Raw genomic sequence first — 11,766 nt, forward strand, 5'->3', positions numbered from 1 at the left:
CTACTTTTTGAGACGAGGATGACTTCCATGGGCAGTTTTAGTGGCCAGTACACAGAGAAACAAATGCTAGATTCCAGGTCGGGACACCTGGGGGAAAGTACAAACCCTGTTTCCTATCAGCCGCATCGCTGCAGACCTCTCCACAGCCCTTCCCTGGAGCAGGAGGACAGTACCAATTCTGTATTGATGATCACTGATTTATCATGTGCATTAAATAAAGCAACATCTGGAAATATTTAGTGAGCAGTCAAGCATCAATTAAGAGTAGTAAAATGTGTTCTCATCCAAAGAGATACAGTCTGATGCCCTTACAAAATGTCACCATTCCGCACAGCCCCACTGACGTACTGCCCCTGAGGAACCTTTCACAATTTCTGTTTTTCACTCTATCTAACCGTCACCAGTCAGATAAACTTCACTCTTTGCCGTGGCCCTCCCTGAGCTTTGGTTCTTAGGCATGAATCCCAGTACGCGTGGGATTCTACACATACTTCTGCCCAAGCACAGACAAGCTCATCACCACTTCACTGGTGCTCACCGACTTCAGCACCACCACTTCGGAAAGTGAATTCTCTTCAGAAGTTACTGCCCAACGATGCATTCAATTTAAAGAGCTCAGAGAGAGTCAGCAGGAAAACATCAGTCAAGTCAAAAACTAAAAACATTTGCTGTTTTTCCAGCAATATTTACCAAAGGGGGAAAAAAGGGTTTTCATTTAGATGAAATGTGTGTGAAGTCAGGTATTAAAAACAAGAACCCACCTCAACCATGTTCCTAGACAGCAAACCGTAGACTTGCCGATCAAACACCTGATCTTGTCCGGTAAAACAACTCATATTACAAAGTGATATTTTCATATAAATTAGAAAGGCAAAAATTAAAGAACTCAAAGGAGAGGAGATAAATGCAAAGTTCCCTGTTCCCTGCTTCACTGGTCACAACAGTCTACCTCTAATGGTTAATTTGGGCCATACCATAGTAAGAATGGATGCTAATTATACAGCAACCATATGCCAATGACTCTACACACATCATACATATTAACTTATCAAATTCTGACAGTAGCACTAGAAATTACTGTTATAGCTTAAGTTTAGGGCACTGTGCCATGCTTATACTTTACAAAAAAAAAAATCTGAAGCTCAGAGAAGTTCGATAACTTGCCACAGAGCACCAATTTGAGATCAAGTCTGTAACAACTCCAGTTCCCAAGCTCCTAAGCACTTCAAAGACACCCAAATGGGTCATGCCTCTATTTTATTAACACAGACAGCTGACTCAGACCACTCAAGCCATTGGACCATAATAGCTAGTGATGGCTAACCTTTGTTAAATGTTTACTACACAACAAACCGAGCATGTCATACTGCTAATACATTAAATCAACTCTACAAAAAGGCTATCATTGTTATCACAGATGAGAAAACTGACTCATTAAGAACTTTACTTAACTTATCAAATTCTGACAGTAGCACTAGAAATTACTGTTATAGTTTAAGTTTAGGGCACTGTGCCATGCTTATACTTTACAAAAAAAAAAAATCTGAAGCTCAGAGAAGTTCGATAACTTGCCACAAAATCTTCGGAGGCAGATTTTGGTTAAACGCAGAATCTGAATTTAAACCCAGACATCTGGCACCGGAACCCACCTTCCATACATCGGAAACCTTCTTCTAGCTCAAGATAGAGGACGATGTGGGGGTTGCTTCCTGTACAGACGCAACTTACAAAGTGAGTGTGTAAACAATGCCTGGAAAGTGCAAACTGGCTTCTCTGGTAGAGTTTCCACTGCCGTGGCTAAGGGCATCACAGATGCCAGCTTCTGCACACTGGATGAGCCATGGGGATCAGAGGTTGCTGACCCTGGCCTGCTTTGATTCACTAAATTTTCTAGGACAGGTTGAACTAGAGCAGCAAAAGTGAAAATGAACTACTAGTAATTAAGTCATTACTTAGTCATTCAATTTACAGACAACAAATTTCCAAGTGCCAACTGAATTTAAGAGCTGCCAGAGTATCTCCACCAGGGAAAACAGAGGATTGGGACAAGACCTGTTTTAAAATATGGTAGTGAAGAAAAAAAATGGGTAAAATCCAAAATAGTCCAGGAAAGTCCCCAACCACCTCCAAAACTCAAAATATATGTTTTGGTTATACTCATTGTTAAACATTCTAATAATTCTCAACTTTATTCTCCATTTCAGAGACTCAGCTATGGACCAAGGTTAAGTCGGTGTAGTAGAAAGTCCAGCAGGGCAGGGCAGAATTTGCAATTGGCAGTAAATTCAAATGGTCATTTCAAGGTGTATTTTCCATCCCAAATATTTCAGATTTTGTTGTTTTGTTTTGTTGGCCTAAACAATACAGACAACTAAAACAGAGATTTCTCCTTAAGGGGAAGGCTCTCTCGTAACCTCTAAGCCTCAGTCTTAAGCGCTCCTGTCATCTCCCTATTCCTCTATTCTTAGAAAATGGCAGAAAATGCGGCCACTGCCACAGGCCTGACTTCCTCAGGCAACACCCCAGTTCTCCACATTCCTTCCCCCCAAAAAAATATTCCGGAATGGGCGCCCTCCAGAAGGCAGCAGTAAGAGGTTCCCACTCCATGTGCATACACACATTTGCTCTCATGCTTGAATCCGGACTCCATAACCCCTACTTAGTGATCTTGGGCAAGTTGCTTAATCTCCTTCAGGCACAATTTCCTTGTCTGTAAAGTATGGATCAAGCCCCAAAGCGATAGTCACTAGGGACAACCACAGTCACACATGCCAAGTACTTATACCCAGGTTTCTAATAAGTGCTCAGCAGTGGGCAACCCTTTTATAATAACAGGGTTTATCAATTCATCTTAAGCAATCATTAAGAAACAAACATGAGCAATCAAAAGATTTAAGATTCCTTCACTCATACAAGTAATCCATGCTGGGGCTTGTGACCCCCTAAATGCTACAGGACCTGGACGAAGGCAGAGGGCTCTCCAGTGGCTGGGGACCACATCAGCAGAGCTTGGTCTACTCGTGAGTGAACCCTAAGCCCCTTCTATTTCTGCAAGGTCATTTGAGTCATTTAAGACTCAGCCCTGGAAGCTGTCCCTCCCTCCACAAAGTGGAGAGCAGCTGAGAAGCCACATGGCTCAGGATCCTCCAAGGCTCTGAACAGGAATATAACTGAGAAGATGAAACAAAAAAGAGAGAGAGAAAAAAAAGACCCTAGTTATTTAAAATACTGCACAAATGCTCTAGTTCTCCAGAGAGTTTAAAACCTAACTTGAAATAGAGTTCTAAAACAGCCACAAATCTTGAATAACCTAAGGAGACACTACACCTTAAAATCTTTTATTCGGTTCAACTAGAATCAAGGTATTAGGTTAAGTCAGAAAATTAAGTCTATAAGAAGCTTCAAATGTACTTCTCAATTCTTAACTGTGACTAAGTATTATGAGAGCCACACATTTTCCAGATCCAAAGGATTTCCCACCCTCTCTGACTCAGGCTGCTACAATGCCTTCCTGGAACCCCTGCAGGTCCCTTAAAGGTCACTGCCACTGTCTTCACTACTGTGCAGGACGTCTCCCCTGGAGAAAGGTGGTGCGAACACACTCCCTTTTTGGAAAACACTGACCAGAAGGGACATGGCGAGCTATTAAAAACTGCTCTACTTCCGGTAATCTTCCAGTGACCCAGGGCTCAAATGCATGGAAATTTTAACCATGAATTGATGTATCGATTGGCCGAAGACCATCTCAGGACCCTGTGGTACTAGCCTATTCCAACGAAGATCTTGAGTGGTACTGGGTGTACCAACAGCGGGGTTCTGCATATTTTGGAATTTCCAAGTCAATCCTGTAAACGTTCTGCTGTAGCAGATGCCCCTGTTTACAGCCCTGGGCGACTCTGTGTTCTGTGGAACACGCCCATGTGCTAGTCCTGCCTTGGGATCACCAGCTCACACAACAATGGCATCTAAACTGAAGATGGTACTTAGCATTCAGTACCAGATGAGCAGGTAACCAGGCTAAGGCTGCATCAAACTGCACAGCACTATACTTAGCCGTGCATCTTTCAGAGACCCGCAGGCTTCTGGAGCTTTGCAACTGCAGCCTCTTGATGTTGACACTTAGCTATGGGATACATTTTACATAGAAGATGAGGTTACCAGTAAACCAATACAGCATTTCGTAGAAGTGTAACTCGGTATTGCCACAAAGCCTAATTCTACGGTTGCAAATACACAGCATTTAGGATGTTCCCAAAGACATTTCTCAAATTATTATTTTGCTCCGTAAGGACTAGCGAGCAGTCTGCTTCCGGCACAAAAAGGCTGGGAAGAAAAATGCTTCCCCCCCCCCCCACTCCCAGGTCAATTCTCCTATCAACTCGAAAATGCCCCTCCGGACCGGGTGACCACGGAAGATCGCTGGGGGGAAGTACTGCAGTGGGCCTGGGTATTTGGGCAGTGTGGCCCAGAGGCCGGCACCGACACCCCCCGCCACCCCCGCTTTGTGCCAGTCCTGTCCTGCCCAGCTGCCCCCTTGGCGCCGTGCGGGGTCCCTCTCCCCGGCTCACCTAATCACCAGGAGTTCGTGGAGCAGATACGCAGCTGCGGCCAGCAAAGCACCGCCGGTCAAGTAAAGGGTTTTCTTCCACCAGGGATCGGAGCCCAGCCCTGCCATGATCCCACCGTAATCCTGCAAAGGGAAGGCGACGATGTCCCCATAAAAGGAGAAGGGCTCCTCGGACCCGGCCCACCAGCCGAGGAAGGAGACGCTCTGGTTGCAGCTCAGATGCACCACGCACGGCCTGGACGAGGCCAAGCCAACCCCCCAGTGCATGCTGCGCAGCCGGCTGGGGCGCCCCTCCCAGGCCCGCGCGCGCAGGGAAGGGCCGGCGGGCGGCGGGAGGGCGGCCGGGCAGGGCAGGAGGGCGGCCGGGCACGGCAGGAGGGCGGCCGGGCAGGGCAGGAGGGCGGCCGGGCAGGGCAGGAGGGCCGGCCGGCGGCGGCGGCCTCACCGCGAAGCGCTTTGTGTGGGCGCCTGGAGAGGCCGCGTGATGTCACCGGCGCCGGCCGGCCCCGGGCGGTAAAGGCACCTACCCCGCGCCCTGCCCCCTTCCTTCCCGCATCTCCGGGGTCGGGCGGCCGCGGGGCCTCCGCAGGCTGGGCCGCAGGGGGCCCGGAGACGGGCACGGAGCCTCCGCGGGTGCGGGTGCGGGTGCGGGCGCGGGGTGCGGGGTGCGGGCACCCGGATCTGCGCCCCGCCGCCCCGCCCGCGCCGCCCCGCCCGCAGCCCCGAGCTGCACGCGCGGGCTCACCTGGGGGCTGTTGGGGGGCCCGCGGGGCGGGGACGAGCCGGCTCTCAAGGTCGGGAGTCCGGGGGAGGCCTGGCCGTCTGCAGGGCGCGGAGGGTCTGCACGGGCCGGACGCGCCTAGCACTTCATGGTTACCTAGGTACCCCGGGAGAGGGCTGTCCCGCTGGGCACACAGCAGCGAGACCTGTTCTAGGCAGAGAAATGCTCTGCCAAGCCCGCCATAGGCTTTCCGGCTTGCAAATCTGCATGGGGTACGCGTCGCTGCTCTGCAGATTCTGTGGGTGCACTTTCCCTTTCTGTACAGAAAATATCTAGCAATTGTGCGTGCGTGTGGCCCCCTCCAACTTCTTTTTTTAATTCATAACTACAAAGAACAGAACCATGTTTACAGAAGTTCATGATGTATACAGAAAAGCCTGCAAACGCATAGGTCGTTTTAAATTATTTAGAGGACCTGAAGACTTGGGGTTCATCATGCCTATAGTGGAAAAGTGAACATAGGAAGTTTTGCCTGGGGCGACAGAGACGGGGTGAAAGCAGCCCCCCCTTCCTTTCTACTTCCCCCATGCACAGCCCCAGAGAAAAGCAGGCAGCGCGGTTGTATGGGCAAATTGCAGCCTCGACAAGCCGAGACAGCAGGGCCTAGCAGGCTGTGCCCAGCACCACCAGTCAGGGGTCCCCACATGCCTGGGAAACAGTGCGCATGGCTGCTCGGCAAGACGTACTGTGATCCTTCCAGATGCAAGCCCAGGACTGGAAGCTACTGGCGTGACCTAGGCGGACACCAGACCCGCTTCCAGGTTGCCCACAGCGAGCAGAGTGGGGGGGACTCTGGGATCAGAGCTGGGATGCTCTGGGAGAAGGTGCCAGAAGGCAGGTGCCTCCTGGGCTTCCTGTCCCCTCCTTGTATGGCACTCAGATTTTGCTGTCTGTGAATCTTGAACCAACATGTGAAGGCTGTAAGTGTGATGTTCTTATAGCAAAATGCTGTATTAGATAACTATTTTCATTCCAACTTTACAAACGCAGAAATTGAGATACTGGAGGCCAATTAATGACCTCAGTCTCTAGAGCCAGGATTCGAACTGAAGAACCTCTGGGCACCAGAGATCCTGTGGGCTCTCCACCAGCTGCAGTGTCTCACCACACAGGCCTGCTGGAGCACTGTCCCTGGTTTCACTGGTCACATTGTAGCTCAATCCTGAACTGTGTCTAAATCTAATAACTCGGAAACCTCAAATGCCTGTCACTTAGTCTGTCACCTTTTGCTAAAGGTAACTTCAGAAATCTCTCATGCAGTTATTGTTATGCCCTCTGTCACGTGAGCCTGCAGCGTGCCAGAACCATTGGGCAAAGGAAAACCAAACCACTTTCCCAAACCTGAAAGTGCCTGTGGACCACCTAAGACCTGGCCGTGATGATCAAACCAGTGCTTCTCAGGCATTGCTAGCATCTTGTTAAAATGCAAACTCTGCTTTTTATTTATGTTAGTACATGTTTGCAGCACACACTACAATGAATTTGTGGGGAGTTGGTACTTGTACACATATTAATTCTTTTGTGTCCCCTCCCCTCCTCCACCCCCCTCCATCTTTTAAAATGTAAATTCTGACCCAGTGGTTCTGAAGTGGTCCTGGGATTCTGCATTTCTGTATGATTCCAGCTGAGGTCAGGTCACACTCTGAGTAGCTGCTGTCTGTACCACTGGCTTACTGGGAAGATCATGAATTCTGACCACTAACAGCATCCAATTGGTCCAATCAAGTCACCATCTTATTTTGGTCATCTCATAGAGATTAAAGGATGGGGAGAGTTAAAGATCAGCAACCTACTGTCTATGTGCTGGGAAGGAAGAAGTTATCAGGCAGGAAAGAGGCGAGAGGGTGAGGGGAGACAAGGGAAGAGAGAAGACAGAATCCGTGACTTACCTGCTTCTGGGCACCGAACAATGTGATGGAACATTTCTCAGGTACCAATACAGAGAGCATAAACAAATGAGCAAAGTGAGAGTTTAATTGTAAAGAATTGCAAAATTCTTTACAATGATATTATTCTTCATGTTTTCCAAATATAGCTTAAGAGATTTAAGGCCTTATTGCTATGATAATAAATGGATGTGATGTTTGCGGTATTTCTGACTTTACATAAAATTATGCTATTTCATTAAAATATCTTTGTGTTATACAAAAATAAACAATTTACTTAAAAATGTTAAGTGAATTTTATTGTAAATCTTTTGACTTTTTTCTTTCCAGATTGATTAGAAGAGACATACATAATGCTGCCCTCCTCATCAGGGAGACATAGACTTGAATCCTAACACAACTGTAAGCTACTCTGTCACAATTAGATGACATTGACTGTATGCTTTCTGATCTATTGGACTGGAGCACTTTATAAATCATTAAGCAACTATAAGAAAATATGTACTGTAGATTAATTTAGTTCTGACAAAAGATTTGCAAATAATAACCAGGCTCAGAGGAGTGAGGGGCCACTGAAGAGAGATTAGACATTTCAAGTTTGGGCAATGAATTCGTTTGTGAGTGCAAAGGACAGAACTCTGACAACAATACATTTAGAAGATGGGCAAAGAAGACACTGAGAAGGAGCGACAGAGGTGGGAGAGGACCGGCAGGTGCTGGAGCTGCAAGACAAGAGACAGTTCCGTGAAAGTGCAGGGCGTGATCAGTCGAATCATACTCCCCTGAAAAGTCCAGTAAAGTGAGGTTAGTCAGAAGAGCAGAAATTACTAATTTTGATGGATAACGGGTCCATTTTTATTGGTACAACAAAAGACCAAGATAGGCTACCTTTATAAAGAAAAATTATTCATTTAGTTCAAATAAATAAATGTTGGAAGCTGCAGTCCAAACAGCACTGTATGGCGCTGGTGAGGACCCCATGCCAGAGGGCAGGAGAAGGGACGGGGGAAGAATCCCATCTTGACAGGAAGCCTAGGAAAGACTTAGGGATCAGGCTCAGCTGTGTAACAGCCTCACTGTTACAATGCTTTGTTGTTACAACACGAGGCGGGTATGTCTTTCCAGTGATCTGAAGACCTGCACGGTTTCACCTCGTACAGGTTCGGTACGACCTCTCACTCGGCCACCTGAGGACCAAACTCTGATCCACGCAAGAGTGTGGAACTATGTCCAAACCACAGCAGTGAGTGAGCACAGCCGACTATTGAGGGAGCAGAAACTGGCCTTGAAAAACTATGCTCTAAGTAGTTTTCAGAGTCTGTTTCCCCCTCGACAGTACCCTTATCACACAAGATATTCTTAAACAGTTGGGGGTTCCTCCCTCGGAAGAGGGAGAAAGCTAGTGTATCCTGGTAATTGTAAATTTGTGTTTCTCTTACTGTATGTGAAACTGAGTTACTTTTATGAAAGATACAATTATATCAAGTTTTTGTGAACAGTTTGATTTTCATTAGTTTGCTAAGTTTTATTTACTGGTATAACCTTTAACTGAGAGAAATAACTCTTTTTCTATAATTTGACTTATAATTATTTCCCCAGCTTATTTTTCAACTTTTTTTTTTTTTTTTTTAGTTTGTTCTACGTATTTCTTTGAGGGCTGGGGAGCAGATTTTTTTTTTTAAAGCTTGTTTTCTAATTCAGAGAACTTTTCCAAAGATTGGAGATTCATTTTCCTTACATGTGAACATGGTTGAACACACTCTCCTGGCTTTCATGACAATCTAAATTCAACATCATGCATATTACATGTGTTTTCTAAAATCCAGTATGTTTATTTGGACACATTTTGTTTACACAGGAAAGTAACTGGCACTTTAGCTTCGAGAACAATTTTAAAATAAATCAAAATCCAACTTGTCTTTGATTTGGGTCAGGACTAGTTACTAACAAACTACTCAGCAACAATGGCCTCATTATTATATTTTAAGAGACTGCAGTTGATTAAGGGATTGCAGATTCAAAGAGCTATGCCTCCAGATAAGGGAATGAGGGAGGCATCCTAAGTCCACATGTCAAGTTCAGAGCAAGCTGTCAACCATCTTCTCACTCTTTTGATATTTATAAATAAAGTAAATGAGGGGATAAGAATCCCATGAGTAGGCCAGGTGTAGTGGCACAGGCTGCAGTCCCAGCACTCAGGAGGAGGAGACAGGCCAATTGCTGCAAGCTTGAAGCCAGCCTGGTCTACAAAGTTAGCTCAAGACTAGCCTAGAGTACATAATGAGAGCCAATCTCAAAAAAAAAAAAAAAAATGATAAATAAAAATGCATACAGAATGTTGAAATTTAGTTATTCTTGCTCAATAAAATGCTTGTAAGGAAAATAACTTAAAAGAAAAGACTCGGGGGCTGAAGATTTAGCACAGCAGCATAGGTGCCTGCCTTGCAAGCAGGCAGTCGTGAGTTCGATCCCCGGTACCGATAAAAAGGAAAAAGACAAAAAAAAAAAAAAAAAAAAAAGGAAAAGACTAGTTACATTGTTCAGAGTTTCTTGAGTGTGTAAGAATGAGTGTGGATCAGCTACCCTGTTTTAAATCTATTCACCTGTCTAAGAAACACGTTACTCTGTAAGTTGAACATGAACATTATGCCTTGAACATTGGGAGCAGAATGTAATTACACAAAGCCAGAAGTTTCATTGATACACCCAGACAACAGCCACTTGTAGTTTTTTGTATAGACACGTTGCACAGATGCTTTTTTTTTTTTTTTTTTGGCTTATTTTTTGTTTTGTTTTGTTTTGCAGGCACAGCCCTGGCAGTAGGAGGATTCAGTCAGTGCACAGAAGTTTTACAGATTTTGCAAGTGGAGAGCTTATTCTTTTCACATAGATTGAATTTGCCTTTTTCTAAGTCAAGGCTTTATTTTCTTTAGTTTTCTCCTGCCACGTTCTGGGGTATTCCTCACACCGTCTGTCCACATACCTGGCGTGATAGTACCAAGTTTCTCTCATTTTCACACCCCATACCTCTGCCCACCTTCCCCTCAACCACAGAAGCCCTAGAAGCCTGAAAACAATGTTTTTCCCTTTCACCTCCCTCCCACCCTCTCTTGGTCCCCATTTCTTCTGCAAAATTATTTCTCCTTATTTCCCATTTCCTATTTTATTCAGTTCTTTATGCATATTTTGGGATTCTGGTTTATTTCACTTAACATTTGATCTCAAGGCATAATGGATATTTCCCTGTGAGTAACTCAAATTTATCTTTCTTTACGGCAGAGCAGTACTCTAGTGGTTTCTTTTATGTTTCATCTCAGAATCTTATTTTTTTAGTCAGACTTTATTGATATACTTTAGATACCCCACCCCCTGCCCTGTCAACCCCTCCCCTCCTTCCCATTTACAAAGCCTTTGTTTCCACGTTTTCCTTCTTTTCTCATTTTTTTACTTTCCCCTTCTTTCTCCCCTCTCCTTTGTTTATTGTTTATAAATAATGCTTTTCTTTATCCATTCTTCTGTTGCTGGACATAGGATGCTTCTAAGAGTTGGTTATTAAGGGCTGTGCTGCTATAAACATGGGCGCATAGGTATCACTGTTAATATGATGTCTTTAATTCTTTTTTTTCTTTATCAGTACCAGGGAGCGAACTCACGACCATGCACTTGCAAAGCAGGCACTTATGCCGCTGAGCTAAATCCCCAGACCGATGTCTTTAATTCTTGCAAGATAATACCTAGAGTGGGAAAGCTGGGTTAAATGGAATTTCTCTCTCTTTTTTAAAAAGTTAGAACATGTTTGCCATATAAAATATTAACTGGAATTCCTATTTTTTAGTTTTTTGAGGAATCTTCATACTGATTTTCTACAGTGGTTACACTAGTTTACGTCCCCATCAACAACACAGAAGAGTTTCTTTCCATCACAGCCTTGCCAGACTGTGTTGGTTTGTTTCTTTGTTTGGAGTCTTTGATGACATCATCCTCACTGGAGTAAGGTAGAATCACAGTGTTGTTTTAACTTGCATTTCTTTACTGAGCATTAATTTGAACAGTTTTTATGAAGTTATTGGCCATTTGTACTTCTTCTGAGAAGTATCTATTCATTATGGGTGCCTCTTTTGGGGGTCTTTTACTTTGGCAGATCTTTCTTTCCGATTTGCAAACAAAAGTTTTCGGCATTTTGCTTTTGTTCACAGATTTCACAACGGATAACAAACACGAGCACGGGAAATCTTCCCCACACAAACACAGATCCAGCCATCTTCCCCAAAACTGTAAAGGAAATTAAATTTGTAAATTTAGGTGCCATTTATTAGTCCTCTGTCTGAGATGAAGCTGGTGTCTTAGATACTTTTCTTGCTGCTGAGACAAAACAATACCCACACGCTAAGGGGGGGAAGGTTTATTTTGTTCACGGTTTGTAGTGATTGCAGCTCATAATTGATTGGTAAGTATCGTGGCAGACAGGCATCGCCGAGCAAAATGTTCATAGAAGACAGCAAGGAGCAAGCAAGCAGGCACGCAGGGGTGAC

General features: G+C 45.0%; 1 protein-coding gene across 4 annotated transcripts in view; it reads right to left on the reverse strand.

Annotated features, from left to right (window-relative positions):
- Faxc (failed axon connections homolog, metaxin like GST domain containing) overlaps positions 1-5,573 on the reverse strand; it is a 72,999-nt gene extending 67,426 nt beyond the window's left edge. The window contains exons 1-2 of one of the 4 annotated variants that reach the window (XM_023564088.2): positions 5,313-5,573; positions 4,569-4,690 (exon numbers count right to left, since the gene is read on the reverse strand). In XM_023564088.2, coding sequence (XP_023419856.2) covers positions 4,569-4,675 — 107 coding nt within the window. In that variant the 5' untranslated portion in view covers positions 4,676-4,690; positions 5,313-5,573. The other 3 variants (XM_063233285.1, XM_063233284.1, XM_003467415.4) reach the window with 3 other exon arrangements.
- Positions 5,574-11,766: the final 6,193 nt, after the last annotated feature.

Source organism: Cavia porcellus, unplaced genomic scaffold, assembly GCF_034190915.1.
Source record: "Cavia porcellus strain 051 isolate PalLab524CR breed Dunkin Hartley unplaced genomic scaffold, mCavPor4.1 scaffold_22, whole genome shotgun sequence".
NCBI classification, from domain to species: domain Eukaryota; kingdom Metazoa; phylum Chordata; class Mammalia; order Rodentia; family Caviidae; genus Cavia; species Cavia porcellus.